The sequence below is a fragment of the Balaenoptera physalus genome, assembly GCF_965194825.1.
Source record: "Balaenoptera physalus genome assembly, chromosome: 13".
NCBI classification, from domain to species: Eukaryota; Metazoa; Chordata; class Mammalia; order Artiodactyla; family Balaenopteridae; genus Balaenoptera; species Balaenoptera physalus.
This window is the reverse complement of record NC_138892.1, coordinates 237692-261231: the sequence shown is the minus strand read 5'-3', so window position 1 is coordinate 261231 and position 23540 is coordinate 237692. Positions and strand designations below refer to the sequence as shown.

At 61.0% G+C, this 23540-nt stretch overlaps 2 protein-coding genes across 3 annotated transcripts; one reads left to right on the top strand and one right to left on the bottom strand.

Moving 5' to 3' along the window:
- Nucleotides 1-868: 868 nt before the first annotated feature.
- MAPK8IP2 (mitogen-activated protein kinase 8 interacting protein 2) lies at nucleotides 869-11223 on the top strand. 2 transcript variants are annotated; one of them, XM_082421639.1, is made up of 12 exons: nucleotides 869-1011; nucleotides 2006-2111; nucleotides 3449-3760; nucleotides 3909-4002; nucleotides 4096-5298; nucleotides 5663-5738; nucleotides 5868-6040; nucleotides 6123-6232; nucleotides 6861-6965; nucleotides 7109-7179; nucleotides 9950-10048; nucleotides 10492-11223. In XM_082421639.1, exons 1-12 carry the CDS (start codon nucleotides 947-949, stop codon nucleotides 10562-10564), a joined length of 2487 nt encoding a protein of 828 aa, XP_082277765.1. In that variant the 5' UTR covers nucleotides 869-946; the 3' UTR covers nucleotides 10565-11223. The 2 variants fall into 2 exon arrangements, 1 of the variants encoding a protein (XP_082277765.1); XR_014252690.1 differs by lacking the exons at nucleotides 6123-6232; nucleotides 9950-10048; nucleotides 10492-11223.
- Nucleotides 11224-18501: 7278 nt separating this feature from the next.
- ARSA (arylsulfatase A) lies at nucleotides 18502-23251 on the bottom strand. Its single transcript, XM_082420931.1, has 10 exons — nucleotides 23126-23251; nucleotides 22475-22727; nucleotides 22018-22258; nucleotides 21719-21937; nucleotides 21466-21635; nucleotides 21018-21142; nucleotides 20798-20925; nucleotides 20449-20551; nucleotides 19051-20356; nucleotides 18502-18991 (listed from the first exon to the last, which is right to left on the bottom strand). The coding sequence occupies exons 2-9, from the start codon at nucleotides 22690-22692 to the stop codon at nucleotides 20037-20039; spliced, it is 1524 nt and encodes a 507-aa protein (XP_082277057.1). The 5' UTR covers nucleotides 22693-22727; nucleotides 23126-23251; the 3' UTR covers nucleotides 18502-18991; nucleotides 19051-20036.
- Nucleotides 23252-23540: the final 289 nt, after the last annotated feature.

The following is a 23540-nucleotide window of genomic DNA, read 5'->3' as shown; positions in this document are numbered from 1 at the left end:
GGGTGTTGGATGGGTCACTTACATGGATGTCCAAGTTAATCGGTGTGATGCCAAGACTCGGGATAGAAAGGAAATCTGGGAAGTTTGGGTCACAGCTCTTTGTGAGTCCAGCCCGGATCAGCACTCCTCGGGCAGATGCCTCTGCCCAGCACTGATCGGCACCCGTCGGGGAAACAGCCCCTCCAGTCGCAGTCAGCACGTTTCAGGGGGAAATCTCCGTGGGCCCAATCAGCACCCTTGGTGGGACAGCTCCGACCAGCCCTGATCAGCACCCGGGCGTGGACAGCTCCTCCAGCCCTGATCAGCACCCGGGCGTGGATAGCTCCTCCAGCCCTGGTCCACGCGCAGCCCAGTATCAGTCTGAATCACTCAGAGCCAGGCTTGGGACCCCAGCTCTTCTGTTCTGATTCCCGGGGACGTCAGCGCAGCTCCTGGGGCTGCACCACCACTCCACCAGGCCCCGTCCCACCCCACACCCCAAAGTCAGTTAACCAGAGGTCTGCGGACCGACTTCCCCATAGCAAGTTCCTCATTTAAGCTCTCACCATACGAACTGATCCCCCATCCCCACTAATCCGCCTCTCGCCTGCCCCCACCCCGAAAAAACCAAACCGCAACCCGATTCTCCCCCAACCCGAGCCTCTTAGTCAAACCATCTTGTCTCCTCCAACCAGCTTCCCCGCCGTCCCCTTCGCCCTCCTCCCGGGTCCGCCCTCCTCCCGGGTCCGCCCTCCTCCCAGGTCCTCCCCTCCTCCCCTCCCCCCCGGCTCGCGCTGCCGCGGTGTCCTGGCGTCGAGGTGTGCTGGCGGCGGGGTGTCGCAGGGCGTGTCACGAGGTGACTTGGGGCGGGCTGAGGGCGGGCGGGAGGGAGCGACGAAGGGCGTGCGGGGCTGTCGCTCCGGGCACCCCTCCCCCGCCGCAGTCGGCAGACCTTTCCCCGGAGAAGATGGCGGATCGGGCGGAGATGTTTTCTCTTTCCACCTTTCACTCGCTGTCGCCGCCAGGCTGCAGGTACGCACTTGGGCGCCCCGGGCCTCGGCAGGCCCTTCCCTTCTTACAGCACCCCCTCTGACCCAGTCCCCAGACTCCTCTGACCCGACCCTGCCACCCCACCCCCGTCGCCTTTGGGGGCCCAAGCCCCAGACCCCTCTCTGGTCCTGAGGCCCGTGGCTCCTCATCCCCCACCTCGGTGCCGGGTCTCTCTATTTTTGCCCTCCCCTTATGCCCGTCCTCCAGCCCCAGTGACCGCCCCCAACCCCAAATTCCTGCTGAGATCCAGTGCTGCACCCAGCCTGAACAGCCGACCCCTCAAAGGTGGAGGTCCTCAGAGGTCGTGGGCGGAGCCTCTGAGGGGTAGGCTGCCTGGGCAGGATGCTGGGCACACGCTCTGTGCTTGGCAGTGTCCTTTTGGCCTTGTTGGGCCTCTGGTGGAAGCCCGGCCTGGTCTGTAGGACTCTGGCAGGGAGAGAGTTGAAATCAAGCCTGGGGGCTGGGGGAAGGGACTAGGGTGGGGAGAGGGCTGGACCTCTGGGTGTAGGCCTGCCTTCCGCAGGAGTGGGGGACAAACTGGCCAGATTCTGCTCCCAGAACGGGCTTGACCCCTCCCCCTCCTCCTGCTGCTGCAGCCTCAGCTCCCCCTCCCCCTTCTCTGCTCAGCCTGGTTCCCCTGAGGCGGAGCCTGTGACCCAGAGGGGCCTGGAGCTGAGGGTAGAGGGAGGAGAGGCTGCTGGCTCTTTGCGGAAGGAGGACTGGGAGGAGGGTTTGGGGGACAGGTGCCTCTTCTGGGCTGGTCATGGCTCAGATTGAGGGGGAAATCCGTTGGAGAGCAGAGTTTGAGGTCCAAGATAATGGCAGGATGCAGGTCTGGGAGTTGGGGCCTCTGGAGATCACGGGGCCTAGGAGCTGGGGGGGGGTCTCCCTTGGCCCCTCCTTAGGGCCAGTTCCCAGCCAGGGAGTCCAGGGTTGGTGGCTCTCTCAGGAGCCCTGTCCTTGCTCTCCTCTCCAGGCCTCCACAGGACATAAGCCTGGAAGAATTTGATGATGAAGATCTGTCTGAGATCACCGATGACTGTGGTCTGGGCCTCAGCTACGACTCGGACCACTGCGAGAAGGTGGGGAAGGGGCTGCGGGCAGAGAACTCTCTCAAGGGAGAATCTCGCTTAGGTTATGCTTAGCAGTCTCGTGGGCTTTTAGGGTGGGTCGAAGCTCAGCCTTGAAACAAGAAATCCTCTGATTGCCCCCTCTCCCTTGGCCTCTCGACCTGGGGTCTTCCTTGATATCAGACCTCTCTTTTTCTAACAGAGGTCCACTGAGGACCTTCGCCATCAGTCCTCGCTTGACCCCCACCAGCAGGCTAGCTTGGGGGAGGGGAGATGTGTCTATGCTTTGGTGCCTCTGTGCTCAGCTCACTTCCCAGAAAGATCTAACCCCTTCCAGCTGCCATCTCACCTCATCTCCTCCTTTGCCCTTTCCCCACCTCTCAAACCTCCATCTGCCTGCCTCCTGTCTCCACCCCTGAAGTCTCCCCCTGCCCATCTCCTCCCCATCTCTTTACGTTTTCGTTTTCATTCAAGAACATTTCTGAGCAACTCCCATGTGGCAAGTTCTGGGGGCTTCCAGGTGCCTGGGAAGAGAGCAGGACAGGTGTGGCTCTTGCCCTCAGGAGCTTATAACCTAGTAGGGGAGAAAGACATGTGAGAGGCAGTGGCTGCCTGAGTGTCAATGGCTGGATTCCCATGAGGGGACAGAAGGTGCAATGATGGGAACCCACCCAAGACTGAGGCCATCAGGGAGATTTTCCAGTGGGAATGGCGCACAACCGTGCCCTGAGGGAGGGCTAGAAGGAGCTGGCAGATGGGGGAGGCAGGAGGGAATGGAGGAGAGGAATTGCTGGCAAGGGATTAGTGGGTCAAAGGCCCTGAGGTTGGTGAAGCCTGGTGCTGGCTGTCTGTGCTTCATGCATTCATTGGATATTTACTGAGCTTCTACTGTGGGCCCGGTCCTGTTCTCAGTTGGGGGTGGGCTGTACCAGTGTCCAGTATGGACACGGCCCTGTCCTGGTGGGGCTTGCAGCTTGGTGGGGGAGACAGACCCCAAACTCTACAGTAACTATGAGTTGTGTTAAAATGCTATGAAGGAAAAGTGCTGGTGTCAAATGTGACGGGGTTTGAGGGTGAGATGAGGCTGGCAGGTGGGTTGGGGCCACTTTGAGTATCTCTGTCACCCAGACTTAGGAGTTTGGGCTCTTACTTACCAAGAACTGTAGTGATCCTTATGTATCTTAAGTAGATTTTTTAAAAAGCTGCTCTGTTGGTGGAGAGCAGAGTGACCTGGAGGGAGGCTTCTGTCCCTTGACTTATAGCTTCCTGCTTTCCCCTTTCCTGGCACCTGGGACCCCAAGTCACTGTCCCACACTGGCCCAGCTCCACCCTGCCCTTCTTTCCTGCAGGACGGCCTTTCCCTGGGGCGTTCGGAGCAGCCGCACCCCATCTGCTCCTTCCAGGATGACTTCCAGGAGTTTGAGATGATCGATGACAATGAAGAGGAGGAGGAGGAGGAGGAGGAGGAAGAGGAGGAGGAGGAAGAGGAGGAGGAAGAGGAGGAGGAGGAGGAGGAGGAAGAGGAGGAGGAGGGGGAGGAAGAAGGGGAGGGCAAGGAGGGAGGAGGCCCTGCTCGGGAGCCCCTGATCCCCTCCCCCTCCCTGAAGGAGCCCCACAAGCAGCGGCCCACCACGCTCCACCTGACAACGCTGGGAGCCCAGGTGAGCGAGCACCCAGCCCCACAGCTAACTCTGCTTCCCAGCATCTGGGACTCTGGTCCCCGTGGTGGCCTGTCCCCCCACCTACCCCTGAGAGCTGGGGCCCCCCTCAGCGCTGCTCTCCTACCCCCGCCCCTCCCCTCCCCCCCAGGACTCCCTGAACAACAATGGAGGGTTTGCTCCAGGGCCTCCAGCCTCCAGGCAGGAAACAGTGCTGTGCCCACCCGCCCAGGAGCCCCTCCGAGGTGAGCTGGGCGGTGGTGGGAGGGGGTACACCGGAGGCGAGGGAGGGAGGAGTGGGGGAGGTGGGCTGGCTGACCCAACCCCCTGCTCCGCAGAGCCGCCCGCCCCGCTCCCGCCCACGGACAGAAGCCCCTGCGGGGCGCAGTCAGCTGTGCACCCAGGTTGCGACTCCGAAGGAAACCAGCCCGCAGGGCCCCTGGCGCCAGGTGGGGCCTCGCCCTCCTCGGATCCGGGCATCGAGGCCGACCTGGGGAGCGGCTCCAGCGGAGGCCGCGGGGGTCGGCGCAGCAGCCAGGAGCTGTCGTCGCCGGGCTCCGACTCCGAGGACGCGGGCGGCGCGCGCCTGGGGCGCATGATTTCGTCCATCTCAGAGACAGAGCTGGAGCGGAGCAGCGACGACGGCGGCGGCAGCAGCAGCGGCCGCTCCTCGCACCTCACCAACTCCATCGAGGAGGCCTCGTCGCCGGCCTCGGAGCCCGAGCCCGAGCCGCCGAGCGAGCCCCCGCGCCGCCCCGCCTTCCTGCCCGTGGGCCCCGACGACACCAACAGCGAGTACGAGTCGGGGTCCGAGTCTGAGCCGGACCTCAGCGAGGACGCCGACTCGCCCTGGCTGCTCAGCAACCTCGTGAGCCGCATGATCTCCGAGGGCTCCTCGCCCATCCGCTGCCCTGGCCAGTGCCTGTCTCCCTCGCCGCGTCCTGCCGGCGAGGGTGCGTCGCCCGCCGGCGAGGCCCCCGGGGCGGCGGCGGGGCCGGGCGTGGAGCTGGTGGACATGGAGACGCTGTGTGGGCCGCCGCCCCCCGAGCCCTCCGCCCCTCGGCCCGGCCCCGCGCAGCCCGGGCCCTGCCTCTTCCTCAGCAACCCCACGCGCGACACCATCACGCCCCTGTGGGCCGCTCCGGGCCGCCCGGCCCGCCCGGGCCGCGCCTGCTCCGCCGCCTGCTCGGAAGAGGACGACGAGGATGAAGAGGAGGAGGACGCAGCTGAGCCCAAGGCAGGGCCCCCCGGGGGCCGGGGCGCGGGCCCCGCGGCGCTGGACGCCTCGCTGGTGTACGACGCGGTCAAGTACACGCTGGTGGTGGACGAACACACGCAGCTGGAGCTGGTGAGCCTGCAGCGCGGCGCGGGCCTGGGTGCCGACAGCGAGGACAGCGGCGGCGAGGCCAGCGAGGAGGAGGCGGGAGCCGCGCTGCTGGGCCGTGAGCAGGGCCCCGGGGACGCCTCCCCGGGCAGCCCTGACCTCACCTTCTCCAGGAAGTTCCTCAATGTCTTTGTCAACAGCACCTCTCGATCCTCCAGTGAGTGGGAGGTGGGGAAAGGGGGTGGTCCCGGGGGGAGCAGGCTGGCTCCTTGGCCCCAGGGCCCATGCAGATCCCCGGAGTGCCCAGGGCAGCCTGAGGGTCTGCAGGTGGTCAGGACTGGGCATTGCCCTCTTACCCAGCACCTGGGCCTGGGGCTTCCCCCAGGCGCCCATAGGGTGGGGAGCTGCGTGGGGAAGGCTGCTCTGTCCACCCAGCCCCCGGCGAGCTACTTCTCCCTCCCTCCGTGACTCAGGACAGCCCACACCAGGCGGCTGAGGGGAGGGGAGCCTGGCGGGGCCTTCCAGTACCGCTCTTCCTGCCCCTCCCCTCAGCCTTTGTCTCTCTTGTTTCTGTCTCTCAGGCACCGAGTCTTTCGGCCTTTTTTCCTGCCTGGTCAATGGGGAGGAGAGGGAGCAAACCCATCGGGCCGTGTTCAGGTACAGCCTCTCCCCCTCGCTGTTAGTGACCCTCCACCTGCGTCTACAGACACCACGGGACACTGGTGGACACAGCCCAGCCATTCCTGCCCCTGCCCCAGTGACCTCCTGCTTCTGACCTGGCCTCAGGTTCATTCCCCGCCATCCCGACGAGCTTGAGCTGGATGTGGACGACCCGGTCCTGGTGGAGGCCGAGGAGGATGACTTCTGGTTCCGTGGCTTCAACATGCGCACGGGGGAGCGTGGCGTCTTCCCTGCCTTCTATGCCCACGTGGTGCCTGGCCCGGCCAAGGACCTGCTGGGTGAGGCCCCTTCCCCAAGGGGCGTCTTGTCACCCCAGACCCTCTCTTGCTCACCTGACCTAGGCCCCTTGTGATCTCCCAGGGAGCAAGCGGGGTCCCTGCTGGGTGGAGCGCTTTGACGTGCAGTTCCTGGGCTCCGTGGAGGTGCCCTGTCACCAGGGCAATGGCATCCTGTGTGCGGCCATGCAGAAGGTCAGTCTGGAGGTGGGGGCCCCTGAGCCCTGCAGGCTGGCACAGCCCTTGGAGGCCCCAGGCCTCCGCCCTCTTCCACACAGGGTTCCAGGATGCTTGGGGGCCTCAGGGCCCGGGCCCCCCCAGCCCCGATTCAGAGGCCTGGCAGACAGGCCTCGGGCAGCGCTCGGCAGCTGTTCCCCGTCACCTTCCCGCGGGCCCCTCCCTCGCTTCAGCCCATCCTATTCATGTCTGAAAATCAAGACCAGCTCTCACAGAGCCTTCCCTGGAAGTCATTTGCTCACTCGTTATTCACTCAGTGGACACTCGGTGAGGGCCGGCCCGTCCGCTGGGCCTGCGGGCGAGTGGGAGAGCAGTAGGGCAGCGGCACGGCTCTGCGCCTGGGAGCCCGCATCCAGCTCACAAGACAGGCAGCGGGGAGGCCGGGGTTGGTGGGGCCGTAGTCCTGGGGAGGAACGGAAAGAAGACGGGGCAGGCCGTCCCGAGGCTGAGGAGCGGCCAAGGCCACACTCACATCTTCCCGAATCACTGCCAGGAGTCTTCAAACCTAATCGAAAATGTCTCACCAGGAGGGACAGATACCCTCATAGGCTCCTGAGACCCTTTTCTCCCCTAACTTCTTCTGCAGATCGCCACTGCCCGGAAACTGACCGTCCACCTGCGTCCTCCTGCCTCCTGTGACCTTGAGATTTCTCTTCGCGGGGTCAAGCTGAGTCTAAGTGGAGGACCCGAGGTGGGGTGTGGGGGCCTGAGGCACAGGGGACAGTGGGAGGGGTGAGGCAAAGGGGTCAGACTGAGGCGCGTCCAGCAGGGGTGGCAGGAGTGGCCCTGGGCTACTCTATCTAACTTGGCCCTCTTCTGCCACCTCTGCTCTAGTTCCAGCACTGCAGCCACTTCTTCCAGATGAAGAACATCTCGTTTTGCGGCTGCCACCCCCGCAACAGCTGGTACGAGACTCACCCATCCCGTAGTGCCCTCAAACCCTGAGGGCTGCCCATTCACCATCCCACCCTCTCACCCACACCCACTTGGCTCCAGGAGTTGAGTCCCCACATGGCGCCCACTCTGTTCTGGGCCCAGGACACCTGGATCAGACAGGCCCCCATCTGGTCTGGGTGCGGAGACAGACGCACAGACAAGCGAGTGCTCGAAGCAAGCACTCGTGGGGCTCTGGTGGACGTCTGCATGGGGCTCCAGTGAGCAGACCTGCAGGGAGGCGGGCGAATTCTCCTGGGACTTAGAGGGGCGACTGAAGACCACTCTACAAACCTTGAAAGGCAAGTGGGTGACAGGGTGGATCTTCTTGGCAGGGAGCCAGCTGAGCCAGGGCTGTGGGCAAGGGGCACTAGGGGCTCTTTGGGGGCAGCTGGGTAAGGCTGGAGGGACACTAAGAGCACCTGTGTCCTTCTGACTATGCCAAGGAGCTTATACTTAATCCCATTGGCGATGGGGTCATGGGGTGACACAGTCAGGTTGACGGGCTGGCTCTGGCTGCTGTGCGGAGTGGAAGGACCCAAGTGCTGCTGGCAGGAGACCAGGTGGCTGCTGAGGTTATCCAGGTGCTGAGACCTAGTGGCATTTAGGAGGTGGCCAGGCAGGACCTGAGTTGATTGGATGTAGAGGCTGACCTGGAGAGAGAATCAAGGGTGACCTGGGTGTTGAGCAGTTAGTAACCCACACACCAAGAGAAGAGGCATGGGGTGAATGGGCCTGACAGGCTGGCGATGCAGTATTCAGTCCAGAGGCAGTGAGGTTGAAGTGGCCGTTGCGACATGGTCTGGAATGTGGAAGGGAGACCTGGGGGGAGGTACGTTCGGAGCAGGTGGAAAACTTTGGCCGTGGGGCAAACAGGGTAGCCAGGCAGAGAGAGAAGAGACGGCAGTGAAAGGGGAGAGGCGCAACCAGCGGGTGAAGGGCTGCAGCCTTCCTGCCCAGCCGGACTCCTGCACACGGGATGCCAGTGCCCTAGACGAAGGGCTACAGCCTTCCTGCCCAGCCGGACTCCTGTGCACAGGATGCCGGTGCCCTAGACGAAGCGACAGGAGGAGCTAGTCTGCGACGCACACGGAGCCGAGCAGAGGCTCAGAAGGGCCCAGTGGTATTTGAGGAAGCAGGTCCTCAGGGGAGGCAGGATGTGGGAAGGCCACACTGCTGCTGGGGCTGAGGCTTGTGACAGATACTGAGGCCAGCATGTGTGTCACCTGGACACTTGTGGTAAGAGTGAGGGGCGCTCTGTCTGCTGGCTGGGCGATGGTGTCCACGCTCAGCCGGGTCAGAGCCCAGTTTGGCTGCTTCTCCCTTGAGAGGGAGATGGTTTGATGGGATCACCGTTTAGATGCTGCTCTGAGGGGTGGAGGACTGGGGTAGAGGGCCAGGGCTCGGAACAGGCGGCGGGGCAGGCCTGGCACCATGAGGGCCAGTGGGCTGAGGGTGGCACACCCGAGAGAGGAAGGACAGCAGAGGGAAACTGTGGTGCCACAGGCTCAGGCGTCCAGGCCCGACGCTGACCCAGATGCAGCTCCGTGGCCAGGAGGGGACCGAGGAGGCGCTGTCCTGGCCCAGACTTTCCCGGTATATGTTACTCCAGAACTCAGCCCAGTCCCCACCGTGAGGGGGCACAAGGAGACAATGTCAGGCATCTCACTGTGAAGCGGGCTGGATTAGGCATGGGCTGGGCACACTGTGTCCGGATAAGGTAGGAGCATGTGGCGTGTGAGATCACAGGCGGCTGAGAGCACGCCTAGGGCGCCACAGACTGGCTGTGTGTCTGTGGGCAGACTGGCTGTGTTTCCGACCCCCTCTGTGCCTTAGTGCTCTCATCTAGAGACCTACCTCCCAGGGCTGTTCTGAGGTTGATGGGAGTTAATAATATAAAGAGCTTGCTTAGGATGGTGCCTGGCACTCCCTATGAATGCGATCGTCTGAACGTGGCATTTGAGACAAGGCTGGGACGTGTTCGTGGTCAACAAGAGCACGTTGTCCCAGCGATGATGCTGTCGTGTGGATTCCCATCTGGTGGAGCCACAAAACCCTAATCCCACCTGGTGTGGATTGGATTGGCCACAGTTGGGGGGTGGGTCTCAACCCTCCTGCTGCAGGATTCTGACAGTTCCTCCCTCTGGACAATAATTTTTATTAATGTCTTGATGAGAAGAAGGGCAGATTCAGGAAAGGCATACATGGAAGAGAGCTGGGGCGACAGAGCCAGGGTACAAGCTTCTTCAGGAAGATTGTTTTACACATCAGGGCCCATGTCAAGCCCCACATCAGAGCCCGGAAAACAGCTGTGGGTTTGCAGGACCAGAGGTGGGACTGGGCAGGCTCAGGGTGTCAGGTGACATGACAAGGAAGAGTCAGCTGAGATGCGGTGCCCAGAAGACAGGGGGAGGCCTTGCTCTGTGGTCCAGGGGCAGGCTTTGGGTGGGGGGCCACAGAGGCAGATGGCACTGTCTCGGGAGAAGGAAGATGCAGCGGGACACCCTTGTTGTGGACAGATCAGCATAGATCGCTAACTCCTCACAGATGCCCAGCGCTGTGCTTGGACGGGGACCCAGAAAGGGGCCTCGAATCTTGAAATCGTCTGATCCGCACATTCCCCAGCCCCACACGCCCTCTCTGAGCCCTCTCTGTTCCTGCCTCTTCTCCCTGATCCCTGGGGGCTGAGGGGTGGACCCGTGCCCTGACGTCCCCGTGTGCTCACCGCCGCTCTCCCCGCAGCTATTTTGGCTTCATCACCAAACACCCGCTGCTGAGCCGTTTTGCCTGCCACGTTTTCGTCTCCCAGGAGTCGATGAGGCCCGTGGCCCAGAGTGTGGGGTGAGTGGGTCCGGAGGGTGGGTAGCAGGATTAGGGTTAGGCCAGTGTGGAGTGATGGCTGGGACGGCGGGGGGCGGTGGGGGGGATGCAGAACCGGTGCAGTGGTGCCCAGGGCGTGAGCAGGCTGGGAGGAGGGATGGAGATGAGGTTTGGGGAGACAGGGGAGGGGCAGGGAGGGAAGGCCAGATGACCGTGGTGGTGGTGGAGGGTTGGGAAGGTGGTGGGCAGAGCGCTTGGGGCAGGAGCGTGGAGGGGGGTCCTGGGCGTGGGAACGGCACGGGCACCCTGACCACAGGGGTGGGGGTGGGAAGGCAGCATTGAGGCCAGACCGTAAGGAAAAGGGCCCGGGCCCGGAGGGCTGAGCAGTGAAGCTGGGGGAGACACGGGCAGGCCCAGGCGGGCGGGCCTGGGGAGCCTGGGGCTGAGGACGCTCTCTCCGCCAGCCGCGCCTTCCTGGAGTACTACCAGCGCCACCTGGAGTACGCCTGCCCCACAGAGGACATCTACCTGGAGTAGCCCCGCCGCGCTCCCGCTCCGGGAGCGGCTGGGGCTGGGGCGTCTCACGCGGCCTCCTCGGCTTTGGCAAGGACTGGACTGGGGGCACATGGGACCTGACATCCGGCGAGTCTCGGGCTGTGCTGGGAACTCTCCTCCTTGCTCCCCAGGGGCTGCTGAAGAGTGGAGCCTGCACCTTCGCTACCCCTGACCTGTTCTGTCTGTGTCGCCCTGGTCTGCCCTTGGCCTCCCTCCTCTCTCCTCCTGTGTGTCTCTGCTCCTCTGTGCCTGCACACTCTTGCCCTCTGCTCTTTACTTTGGGGTCAGCATTGGGAGGCGCGTGTGGAGGAAGCTCCCAGGTGACCCCTCTTGCTCTTCCCATGTGATTTATAAAGGAATTTTAATTTTTATAGTGAATATCAAGGGATCATCCCATCCTCACCATAGGGACAAAGAGAGGGGACGCCCCCCCATACTGCCCCACGAGGAGCTCAGGGGTAAGCAGGGAGGGGTTCCCCAGTAGGGCCCTGGGGGAGACTAGGAGTCGTGGTCACCCCGAGCCCCAGACGCTGCTAGGAGGAGGGGGCCCCGGCCCAGGCCCCGGCCACACCAGCATCCGCTACGCCGCTGCAAGCGCTGCCCGCAGTCCAGCACCTCAATAAACTCTCTGCTTGGTGTGACCTTGGCTATTTCTGGGGTGGGGGGGAGCAGATAAGGGGCCAGGGGCCCAGGCACTGTCCGTGGCAGTGGGGACCAAGACCCCAGGGTGATGGAATCAGGACAAGTCTCACCCCTTCAGGGCTCTCTGAAACCACGCCGGTGTTGCTGTGCGGCGCGCGGGAGGTGCTCTCCAAATACACTTGCTTGGCCAGCGAGGAAGCTGAGGCCAGAGCGGAAGGTCACGCGACGTGTGCCCTTTCCACCTGCACTGGAGCGCCGGGCTGGGAAGTGTGTGCGTGCTTATGAGTGTGCCCGCACGCTTGTGAGTGTGTATGTGAGACAGAGAGCAGGCGTCAGTCTGCTTAGATCTTAAGATTAATGTTTTAAAAAGTCTCCACAGAAAGCCAGAAGAAAAGAGGTGACTGTCTGTCACATGCCCGAGGTGATTATAGATGGTACCTCCTGGAGAAAGGGCTTCCCCGGCCCCCTGGCCCCGGTGAGCCCCAGCTCTCAGGTGCTGAGGTCAGCATGGTGGTCAGTGCCCTTCTGAGGGTGGGCCTGCCCCCCGCCCTAACCCCCTGAGCCCAGGATGAGAGCACGCCGGGAAGACAGCAGGTGAAGATTGAGAAATGAGAGTGAGAAAGGCCAGTATAGACAGATTCACTACATGAAGGTTGAAGACTACTGTCTATAGAAATCACACACCTCTACTCAAATTAAGGGCAACCAGCAAACAGAGAACATAGTCACGGGTTAGGAATCAGTAAATGACCACCCTTCAGCCTTTGGGTAGCCCCGGTGCAGGCCAGGGCCCCCGACCCTGCAAGAAGACCGACCCAGCAGAACATCTACGAGAAAACTTTCCTACTAATTACAGTCGAACGAGGCAGAGAACCCCTGGACGCGCACCTCTGCCCCAAGCCTGGGGGCGTGGCTCTCAGGTCCCCGTGGTTGCACCCCGCCCGCTGTTCCCTTCACTCTGTCAGGTGGGAATTCGACCCCCCATCTCAGGGAAGGCTCCATTTGCCCGGCCCCCACTCTGCCCCTGTTGGGCTCAGTCCCTCCCTCCAACTCATCTCCTCACGTCTCTGTATCCATACCTTTCCCTTCCTGCGGTGGCCCTTTGGGACAGCAGCCAGACACGCTTGGGCGTCCTTCACCTGGAACAGCTTCCTGTCTGTAGGGCCCTTCCCACACCTGCCCACCTGCCTTCCACCTCTGGTCTCCTTTCCTGCACCTGCCTGGGCACCTTCCTTCCCCTCCCCAGCTGTTCCTTCTCGGGGCTGGTTCACGGTCTGCTCCAGCTCAGCTGCGCTCCAGACCGCGCCCTGGCTCTGTCCTGGGTCCCCTCACTGGCTTCGTCTCTCCCGCGGCCTCGGTGCCTTCCCCGTGCTGAGGGCCCCAGAGTCCTGCCCCCGGCAGACCGCGTGGTTCAGCTCTGTGCTGCTCCTTAACTCGCCAACCCCAGCACCCCCCAGGAGCGCTGCTTCTGCCAGTCACGGCCAGGCGCCTGGTGGAGTTCAGTAAACGTGGGACCCTAACTGGGGCCCTGAGGTGCAGAGACACGGAACTCCTGGTGGGAGCCACGGACACTTGGAACTGACGTGAGCCTCTTCCCCACGTGCCCCATTCTGTATTCTGTGCTTTATGTCTCTTGCAGTTGCCTGAGCAGGAGGCCTGGAGGCACCCTAGACTGCCCCTGCTGTCGGCGTCACCCCCACCGCCCCAAGCCTGCCCCTTCGCCTCCCCGCCTCCGCCTGGATGTCTGTGCGTCAAGCAGCCTCCTCTAGGCTCCCACCTCAACCCGTGTCTGCAACCCACCAGCTCCTGCAACCAGACCCGGTTGTTTAAACAGAAACCTGAGCAGGCCACTCGCCCTCTTAACTCTGCTGTGGCTCCCTGTGCGACCTCAGCCTGCCCCGTCGCTGCCCCTCTCCAGCCCCTCTTCCCTCCACCCCATTATTTCCACCCTTGACACTGAGCTTCCTGTGGGCCTGCACAGCCCTTCTCTGCATGCGGCTGGGTGACCTCCTATCCTCCGGGGCGCAGGGGGGCCCTGGGCAGAGGCTGCCAACTGTGAGTCTGCTAATGCCCCCGTCCTCCCAGAGCCTGGCACACGTGCTGGGGGCCCTCAGAGCCCTGAGTGGTGAGTGAGTAAGCCCCCAGTGCCAGGACTCTGCCTTCTGGAAATCCAGCCAAGGAGAGCATCCTAAATGAAAAGCTTTGTATTGTACATGTTCTTGTTTAAAATGTTGAAAACATAAAAAACAGTCTAAATATTGACCAGTAGGGTTAACTGAATTAAGGTATATATACCTAATTGGAATAGTGGGCTGGTACGAAAAAAGTGTGCTTACAAACATTTAGTAATAATACAGAAATATTTGTTATGCTATTAAGGAAAAATAAATATGCAGAATCTACACTAGAAACTACACTGAAAAAGACTGAAAGAAAACACAAAGACTGCAGTCATTGTCGCCGGAGGTGGGGCTGACAGTTTCTCTTCCTTTTTTCTCTGCAATGAACATGTCTTAATTGTTTCAAGCATTATATGTTGCTATTAGGGACCCCCGAATGCAAATAGAAACACCTACAGAAAACTAAAAATAAAAAAGTAAAGATAGGTTCATTAAATCCAAACATAGGGACTTCCCTGGTGGTCCAGTGGTAAAGAATCCACCTTACAATGCAGGGGACGTGGGTTTGATCCCTGGTCAGGGAACTAAGATCCCACATACTGCAGGGCAACTAAGCCCGCGAGCCACACTACTGAGCTCGTGCTCCTCAACTAGGGAGCCTGCGTGCCACAAACCAGAGAACCCACACGCCCTGGAGCCTGTGTGCCACAACTAGAGAGAGAAAAACCCGCACGCCACAACTAGAGAGAAGCCTGCACACGACAATGAAAGAGCCCACATGCCTCAGCGAAGATCCCGTGTGCCGCAACTAAGACCTGATGCAGCCAAAAATAAATAAAAATAAATAAATAATAAATTCATCTAAAAAAAGAACCAAAAAACCCCAAACATAAAAAGTTATTTTGGCCACGATGGAAATACCCATCTCATAGGATTCGGTGAGTTCAGCTGTCAGGCCAAGAGCAGGGCTCCAGTGAGTGTATCTTTTCAACTTAAAGAAGATTGCTAATATTTTGGTGTATTTTTTTTTCCGGTTTCCTTCCTATATATGAGTTTTATTTTATTTTGTTTGAGGCCAGAAAGAGATTGGGAGAGTCAAGGAATAATGTAGGGCAAAAAGATTAAGGCAAAGTAGCTAAGATCATTATAAAATAAAGGACGGTGGTCTCAGCTCAGATTCTAGTTATGAAACCGCTGACCAAGAAATTCATGATTTAAAATGTTTGAGTGGCAAGAAAAGGAGAAAAACATAATCGTAGATTCAAAAATATGATCAACAAGGTAAAAAAAAAATACATGTACAGCCTGGATTTTACATTCTGCATGTCAAGAGCACTCTTCTTTCTGGATGTCGCTGGGAAGGTTTCAACAGTGGTTCGTGTGATAGGTGGGACGCAGAGCATTCAGCTCAGAGAAATGCCCAGGAAGACAGTCTAATAAATCAGGGCATTTCTCGTGCCGCAGGAGGCCTGGAGGCTGGTGTGGCGTCTAGAAGGTGACATCGAGCACAGCAGGCTCCTTCCCTTGGTCCTGTGTCCTAAGTGTGTGGTCTTTGTCCTCATGACTGCCTGAGGGCTGCTGTATCTCTGGGCATTGTGCTCAGTCCCATGCAAGAGGACATACAAGGGCAGAGGGGCAGGCAGCTGGTTTTGTAAAAGCCCCACTGTGTGCTGTAGTGAGGAGAGGGCTCGAGTGACTTAGGGAGGGAGCAAAAGCCAGTGTAAGGCCCATCCTTAAGGCTGGGTGCCCTTCTGCGAAGCATAAGAGTTCTTCCCTGAACCATATACCCGAAGGATGGGAAGCAGGGACACTCACCTCCTGGCTCCTGGCCCCCCCTGGTTGAGGACCACCCCAGGAGCGTTCACCCCTTGCCCTTTAGAGCACCTCGTTTGCGGGCTGAGAGCAGAGGGGAGAAGCAAGCCCTCTCGGGACTGCCCAGCCAGTTGCAGCAAAGGTCAGAAGACACGCCCAGGCTGCTGACCCTTTAAAGCTGAGCAGCCATCCTGACATTCCCAAAAGAAGCACAGAGAGTAAAACCCACCCAGGGGGCTCCAGGTATCCGCCCCCCCAACCCAGGGTGAGGGTGATGGGGAAGTAAATGGCACTCCCGAAGAGGGACTGTTAAGGAACTTTGTCTTGGTGCTGAGCAGAGCAACGGTACCAGGCCCCCCGTCCCTGAGACAGCCGCCCTGAGATGGCCTCACCTGGTCTGCAGGTGTGGCGGGATGTGTGGAGGTGTGAGGTGCGTGTGGGACGGCAGTTGATGCACAGCATAGGGTCTCTCCCCAAATGTGCCCCCCACACCTGGCTCATGTTTTACGGAATTAGCCTAAACCCAGCATACAGGCCCTGTCCCACGTCCTGGGTGCTGTCCTGTGGCAGCACCCACATAGTCCAAAGCCAGCTGCACCGAGTACCACGCCCTCTCAGCTTCGCAGGGAGGAGGATAAAACAATGTAGCCCTAAAAGCTGCCTCAGCCGTCATCTGGGTTGATGACACAAGGACAACTTTATTGTTGTTTCTTCTTTGTACAGATTTGGAGCAGACAAGAGCGGCCGGCCCCTGGCATCTACCTGACGGGGAGGGGCCTGGCCCCCCACACCCACACTCGGCAGCCCGCAGACAGACCGGAGCCCTGTAGAGCAGGAGCCCCTGTGCCCCGCTGGGGCGTCCTGCATGAGGTCCCCGGGCGAGGAGCCTGACGGCCCGGTGAGGTGTCTGCAGCCTTGCTCTCCCCGCGGGGAGGTGGGTGGAGTCAGCAGCCTCAGCGCCGCCAGCCACCAGGACCTCGCCCCGTCCTTCCTCAGGGACCCCCCCGCCGCCCCCCCCGTGAGGGACTGGACTGTCCTCACGGGAGGAGGTGTCTCAGGGCGGGTGATTTGTCAAGTCACGGGTGGCGAAGCAGAGGGAGAGGGTCATGCTGTTTAGTAGGGCACATGTCCCTGTGGCCACATGGCAGGGTGGGCACAGGTGGACCCCAGGGCTCTGCCCCAGTGTCTCCAGGAGGCAGTGGCCCATCCTCCACCGCAAGCACTCAGCACATTACACTGAACCTGTCTGTGGCAGCGCCGTCACCCTGGATGGCAGGGACCACGGCCCATTCCTGTCACCGCTGGCCCACATTTGCTGGGATGAGGAGGGTGGGTTAGTAATTGTTTTCTTCTGTGGCTGCAACCGACCTATAGACGCTGACTCTGGGTAACTTAGCCCAAAGGGAATTTATTGGGAGGGTGCTGGGGACGCCCGGGTGGAAAAGAAGGCACAAAAAGGGACCCTGCAGAGGGCCCCTGGGCAGCTCGGCCCGGGGTGTGGGGAGCTGCCGAGGAGGATGGAGGCCGTCATGCCTCTGCCCCCAGGGCTGCGCCCGCCTGAGGGGAGGTCTTCACACGAAGGAGCCAAGGAGCTGGGGGCACAAATAAACGCCCTCCTCCCTCTGTTACTGCCCTGCCTACACCAGGCCTGGGGTCCAGGAGCTGGCAGGACTCTCCAGACATCCCGCAGGCAGTGTCCAGCCGTGACGAGGGTCAGGGTCGAGTCCAACACCCGCAGGTAAGATGCGGGGTTCACAGTCACGGTCACGGGGGCGGGAGGGGCGTGTCCAGGGTCTCTTCTTCCCTCCTGCGGGAAACCACAGCGCCCACAGCGCGGCGTTCTGTCCCTTCCAAACACACGAGCGCCTTCCAGAGGGTGCTGGGCGCCCTGGGGAAACCGCTCGGTGGGAGTGGACGGTCTTAGGCTCGCAGGAAAAGGGCTGCTTTTCAAATCAACAGCAGCAGAGGAGGGACATCGCAGACAGCATTTGTGGCTGTGAGCGTGTGTATGAATACGCGTGAGCGTGTGCATGTCTGTGTCAAGTATGTAGGCCCGTCTGCGGGCGCATGTGCACGAACGTGGGAGAGCACGTGCGCATACCGGTGCCTCTACAAAGAGGGTGCATCGCACTAAAGCAGCTAACATGATGAGAAACAAGTTTTTCTGCTCTCAAAGCATCACAGCGAGACCAAGAGTGGAGGGGGTGGGGGAGAACCTTGCGTTGAGAGGGTGGAGTGAACACCCATCAGTTCTCAGCAGACGGGGAAGCAGCCCTAACTGGTTCAATCATTTCCCGCACCCCTGCCCCGCCCCGCAGTTGCACTTTTGTAGCACCAAGCACTCTCCCTTTGTGGTATTTACTACGGTTAAATTTTTTTCTTCCAGTTTTCTCGAGATACAGTTGACACAATCACGATTAATACTTTACTTCTATTGAAGTATAAAATATACATGGCATCATAAAGGGCACTCAAGCTACACACTCAAGTGTGTAGCTCGAGTGCATTATACGTATCTGTGCACCACGTTTCCACCCCCCACCCCCAGTCAAGACGGAGAACTTCTGTAGCACCTGACGGTTCCCGATCGTTGTTCCCAGGCAATACCCACACACCGAAACCTGGGAAGTTGAGTTTCTGTCACAATGAACTCCACTTGGTCTGAGTGCGCAGGGTTGATGTTCATCTCCCTCGCTAGACATTAAGCACCACAGGAGCAGGGGTGAGTGCCCTCTGTCGATTTGTGCCCCAGCCCCAAGCACAGCCCTGGGTGGTGAGTAAAGGTCCGTGGAACTAACGCCGTGATGCTCACCACCCAGCTGGGCAACAGACCTGGGCAAGGCGCCTGCAGGCGATGCCCGGGTGCTGGCATTCATTTATTCCTGCTGGAGTGTCTGATCTTTGGATGTGATACGGAGATCGTGCACCTGCTTCCATTCCTCTGTCCTCATCCTGAAACCAGGGCACCTCCAGGTGACTGCAGGCCCCCCGGAAGAGAAGCTGCAGGCTGCAGAGGGTGGGCATGCCCAGACCACACATGCACGTGGGCCCTCCTTATGTCAGCGCCAGTGGCTGAAGGGGCCCCCAAGGAAACCACTGCCCTAAGGGGGCAGCTCCAAGATACAGCAGGATGTGGGGCATGGTTAGTGCAGCCTCCAAAGCAGACGAGAAGTGATGGGAGAGTCACATGGAGAACACAGACAGGGCCTCAGCACACGGTGTCTGACACCACAGGCTCACTCAGGAGGACCCCTGCACACATACACATGCCCTCTACACGTCCCGTTCACACGTCATTCCAGCAAGACTGCGTTCAGCTGCAAGTAATAGACAAGCCAGCAGCAGTGGCTTAAATAGGCTGGTTTATTTTCTTACATTGTGAGCTCTGGAGGTACATGGCTGGAGACACTCGTTCAGTGGCTGCACGATGTCTGGTCAGGGCCAGTGGTGCTGCAGCACCGTCCTCACCATCCCTGGAGGGTGAGTGGTGCAGAAGACCCGGATATTCCAGCAGACTGCCCCTGACGCTTCACTGACCAGGACCCTTGGTCACACGCCTCTCTTGGACCAATCACTGGATTGTGATTGGCTCAGACTGGCTACTACCTCCTGGGACTAGGAGAGCCTGTACCTCAGAGGTCACGGGGCCTCTGCCCACCAGTGAAAAAGTGAGGACCGTTAGTAGGAGGGGGATGGCTGTTTGGTCTACTGTGAGGACAGGACACCCGCTCGGGGTCCTGAGCACCCAGACTGCACTCTTCTCACTCAACCAACGCCGAGGGAGCACGTGGGGTGTGACAGCCGCTCTAGGAGCACGTGGGGTGTGACAGCCGCTCTAGGAGCACGTGGGGTGTGACAGCCGCTCTAGGAGCACGTGGCCCTGAATCGGCACACACACAAGGGGACCCCAGGAGGGCTACATGCCACCACGCAGATGCCAGCGGGTGGGCAGGCAGGGGGCCCCTTCTGCAGAGAAGGTGCCAGACAGAGTCAAGGATGAGCATCTTGCCCTGATGATGGGCAAGCCGGCCAGCTGCCAGGGCTGACGGACGAGGGCTGTGGGGTGGGGCATGGTGGGCCACTCCAAGGAGTCTGGGTTCTATTCGGAGCATGATAGGAAGCCTGCGGTTTTGAACACAAATGGAGCCAAACCTGCTTGTTTTTAAGAGATCACTTTGTTGGGTGGGGAATGGCTCCCCTAGGGGCAGAGGTGAAGCCAGGAGACTGGAAATGTGTGTGCAGGTAGGAAACGCAGAGTTTTGGAAGGGGCACTGGGGGCCGAGGGGAAGTCTCTGGAGCTGCTGACGTGCCTTCCTCAGAGCTGGCAGGGCTCCCCAGCCCACTTCACCACGTAGACTGCAACTCCTCACCCTCCTCCAGACAGGTTTCTAACAGCCAGGGCGGTCCAGTTCCTGTGCTTCTTCCCCGGGGAAAACCTGGCTCTTATGGGCACTCTGCGTCTTCGGGGTCTGCTGTCCGCTATGCCCTCGCCCCCTCCTCACCCCGTCCTGGCACATAAAAGCACCTAGTATTGCCCCTGTGAACAGGTGTGCCCACACTCACCACCACGCTTGTCTGCACTGACACAAGCAATCACCAGGGGGAGGGGGGCAGCTTCCGGAGCCAACCTCTCACGGGCCGGGTGACCTCAGACAAGTTGCTGGACCTCTCCACGCCTCAGGTTCCTCATTTGTAACGGGCAGAACAACACCTATCTCAGGGCTATCACAAGGATCACGTGAATTATCACACCTACAAGTGTCAGCTGGTGTTATTAGCGTTCTCAGGTACAAACCACCTCTACACACCCACAGCACAGCAATGGACCATCACGTGCCTGGGTGGGAAGAGGGGCGTGGGGCTGGCCTCCGCCTATGCCCTCAGGGCTGGGGCTCAGGGCAGTGGCAGCAGGATGGCCTGGGGGTGCAGCTGGGCTGACAGCAGACCTGCAGGGCAGGGTCCTCGCCCCGGGCTATCTGGCTGGGGCTGAAGGTCACGGCAGCATCAAACTGGGCCTTGAGCAGCTGAAGTTGCTTCAGCGCCTGCAGCGCCTCTGGGGTGACCTCAGCCACACCCCCCAGAAGGTTGTAGTTCTCACCAGGGTCCTCAGACAGGTCAAAGAGCAGCGGGGGCTCATGGGCAGTCAGAGGACTAGAGGCATGGCAGGCAGGGTCCGCAGTGGTGTCGCTGTGGACAGAGCCTGGGGAGGGGGGCACATCTGTGCACAGGGCAAAGGGGGGTGTGGGCTCTGGGGCTACGAGGGGTGGGCAGGGCTGGGGGAGAGGAAGTTACCCTGGGTGAAGAAGTGTGCCTTGTACTTCCCGCTCCGCACAGCAAAGACCCCTCGGACCTCGTCTGGGTAGGCCGAGTAGAAGAAGAGGGTCTGCCGGGGGCTCTGGGGGCAAAGTCGGGGGTCTGCACATACCCAGAGCCTCAGCTCTGCGCTGGGCCCTGGATGTGCCGTGGCTCCCTGCCCACCTGAGAGCCCCAGGGGCGGCACCACTTGGGCGCTGCTCAGCAGAGGGTCTGCCTGGTCCCAGGGACTTCAGTTGCTGCCCATACGCACTCCCGGGGAGGGTAAGTTGTGGGGGGGCCGGGGGGGGGTTGGGGGGAGCTGGGGTCATGAGGTCACGGGCCCTACCTTGCCTGTGCCCAGCAGCAGGGGGCTGAGGTCAACGCCATCCAAGGTGACATTGGGCAGTGGGGCCCCTGCCAGGGCTGCCAGGGTGGGCAGCAGGTCCAGGGAGCTGGCTAGCTCGTGGGTCACACCTGCGGGTAGAGGGCTGTACAGTCACGCCATTTGTGATCAGGGTTGGGGAGATGGGGCCAAGAGTCCAGGAGGAGAAGGCCTGAAGACTGACCGGGAGCAATGTGGCCTGGCCAGAAGGCCAAGGCAGGCTCTCGGACACCCCCCTCGAAAGTGGTTCCCTTTCCGCATCGCAGGAGGCCGGAGCAGCCGCCGTGGGACATCCGCATGGTCTCAGGTCTGGAACGCACGAGAGGTTATCTGCGATGAGGAGCCCAGGGCCTCTGGCCTGCCCCAGTGAGCCCAGCCCCAGACTTCTGAGTTACACGTTTTGCCCAGAAACGGCCAGCATGTGCCTGTCTGCTCCCTGTCCTACCAAGACAAGCACCTCCATGTACTCGTGGCCCCCAGCCTCCCACACACATGCACCTGGTGTCACCACATATGGCCAGCATCTCCCGAGACCCCCTTATCCCACTACGTCCTCGGCCAGCAGTCAAGATGGGAAGACCCCAGGACCCTGTGAGGGATCGACCAGCGTCCTCTGCCCCCTGCCAGAGTACCCGTTGTCTGCAGTGAAGAAGACCAGTGTCTCTCCGAGCAGCCCTAGGTCCCCCACAGCCGTCATCAGGGCCCCCACAGCCGCATCCAGCTCCATCAGGGAGTCCCCAAACGGCCCTCGGCCGGAGCGCCCCGAAAAGCTCTGCCCACTGAACTGGGGATAGTGGGTGTGCTGGGGATGGAGACTGGAGTTAGCAGCAGGTAGGGGTCACGGGCAGCCCTGGGCTTGGGGGTGGGGGGGCCACGATCACTCACGTGGGAGGCGTAGTACAGGAAGAACGGGCGGCCCTGGCGCTGGGCATCAGCCATGAGGTCACGGGCGAAGGCCACGTAGCGGGCCTCAAGTCCAGGAAGCCAAGGGGGCTGTGCCTCCACCGATAGGTTGGCCAACAGAGGGACAGGGACCAGGCCCTGGTCACAGCCGCCATCGCAGGGGGTGGCCGGCGGGAAGCAGGTCAGGTTCTGGCAAGGGCCCTGGGGGAGCAGCTCCTTCAGAGGTCTGGGCTGTGGGCTGGGGCTGTAGGGTCAAGGGGAAGGGCCCCTGTGGTTCCTACCTGGTCATGGGAGTATGGGATGCCCAGGAACCGATGGAAGCCATGGTGGGGGGGCAGAAAGGCCCCCTCAGGCCCCACCCCAAGGTGCCATTTGCCAGCTATCCCTGTGAGGTAGCCTCGGGCAGCCAGGACCTCAGCCAGGGTCACCTCCTCCAGGGGCAGGCCCCCTCGGGAGCTGGGCTCCAGAACGCCAGGGTACAGGCCCATCCGAACTGGGAGTCGGCCGGTCAGGAGGGCAGCCCTATAGGACAAGTCACAGAGTCCGTGAGACAGAGCAAAAGTGATTGAGATGAACACAAGGAGAAGGGGAGAGAGAGGACAAAAACAAAGAGACGTGAACTTCTCCATAGAGAGATGGAGACCCTCTTCCTCCCTCTGCAACCCAGAGTGAATCTGGGAGGAACTGGATGGGCAGGGGTGGGCATTTGGGGTGAGCGCTCCCGGTCTCCTTGCTCACCGGGAGGGTGTGCACAGAGACACAGGCACGTAGAAGTCCGTGAACCGCAGACCCCCTGCGGCCAGCTGGTCCAGATTGGGGGTGGTGGAACTGGGGTGTCCATAGGAGCCCAGGTCCCCATAGCCCAGGTCATCAGCAAAGATCAGCACAATGTTAGGTGGGCTGGTAGCAGCCAGGCCAGCGGCCAAGGCCAGAGTGAGGGTCCACAGAGCCACCATGGCACACGGCACAGACAGGCCTGTAACAAGAGACCCTTGGGAGAGAAGGCAAACTGGTTCCAGAAAGCTCTATCCCAAAACCCCAGACCCAAGGCACTGCCCTCCCCTGATACCCCAGACACAAGGCACTACCCTCCCCTGATACCCCAGACCCAGGCACTAACTTCTGATACCCCAGACCCAGGCACTAACCTCTCCTGAGACCTCAGACCTAGGCACTACCCTCCCCTGAGACCTCAGACCTAGGCACTACCTGAGACCCCAGACCCAAATACTCCCCCGACTGAGACAACTCCTTTCCTGAAGTCCCAGCGAACTCGGCACCCTGAGATCCTTGACCTCAACAGAACACAGGAGCCCGTAGCCTGGGATCTAACTCCCTGGAGACCCTCAAGGGCCAGGACACCTTTAGATTCTTAGGCGGAGATCTCACCCTCTTCACGTAAAGGTCCCGGCCCAGGCTCGTGATCAAGGGCAGAAGTCCCAGGACACTGACCTGCGGGGGCCCGCGAAGCGGGACGAAGGCAGTTCACGGCCGAGGAGGGGCGAACGCGGAACAGTGGGCAGCAGTGCCCTCTGCTGGCGCTTCCGCCTGGCCCGGCCCCGCCCCCGGCCCGCCCTGCGGCCCGCCCCCTGACCCCGTGACTTCCGCGCGGCGCGCCCAGGGCCGGGGCTCAGGGCCGGGCAGGGGGAGCCAGGCCCGGCGGGTGTGGCGAGGCCTTCTCTGACCGGGGTTGGGGCGGGGTCGCGATCCGGCGGCGGGGGGCCGGCCCGGGAGGCCTGGGCGGGGGGTCGGCGCGGTCGTGCGCGCGCTCCGACCCGCTTTGCGCCCCGAGGCAGTTGGCGCC

What these genes read in the sequence shown, in the direction of transcription:
- ARSA (XM_082420931.1), bottom strand. Translation starts at nt 22,692, where the DNA reads ATGGTGGCTCTGTGGACCCTCACTCTGGCCTTGGCCGCTGGCCTGGCT. An exon ending in TCCCATACTCCCATGACCAG is followed by an intron (nt 21,938 to 22,017) that starts GTAGGAACCACA and finishes CTGCTCCCCCAG; the next exon opens with GGCCCTTGCCAGAACCTGAC. An exon ending in TGCTGCTGGGCACAGGCAAG is followed by an intron (nt 20,552 to 20,797) that starts GTAGGGCCCGTG and finishes CTTTGCCCCCAG; the next exon opens with AGCCCCCGGCAGACCCTCTT.
- MAPK8IP2 (XM_082421639.1), top strand. Translation starts at nt 947, where the DNA reads ATGGCGGATCGGGCGGAGATGTTTTCTCTTTCCACCTTTCACTCGCTG. An exon ending in GTCTAAGTGGAGGACCCGAG is followed by an intron (nt 6,966 to 7,108) that starts GTGGGGTGTGGG and finishes CCTCTGCTCTAG; the next exon opens with TTCCAGCACTGCAGCCACTT. An exon ending in CCCGTGGCCCAGAGTGTGGG is followed by an intron (nt 10,049 to 10,491) that starts GTGAGTGGGTCC and finishes TCTCTCCGCCAG; the next exon opens with CCGCGCCTTCCTGGAGTACT.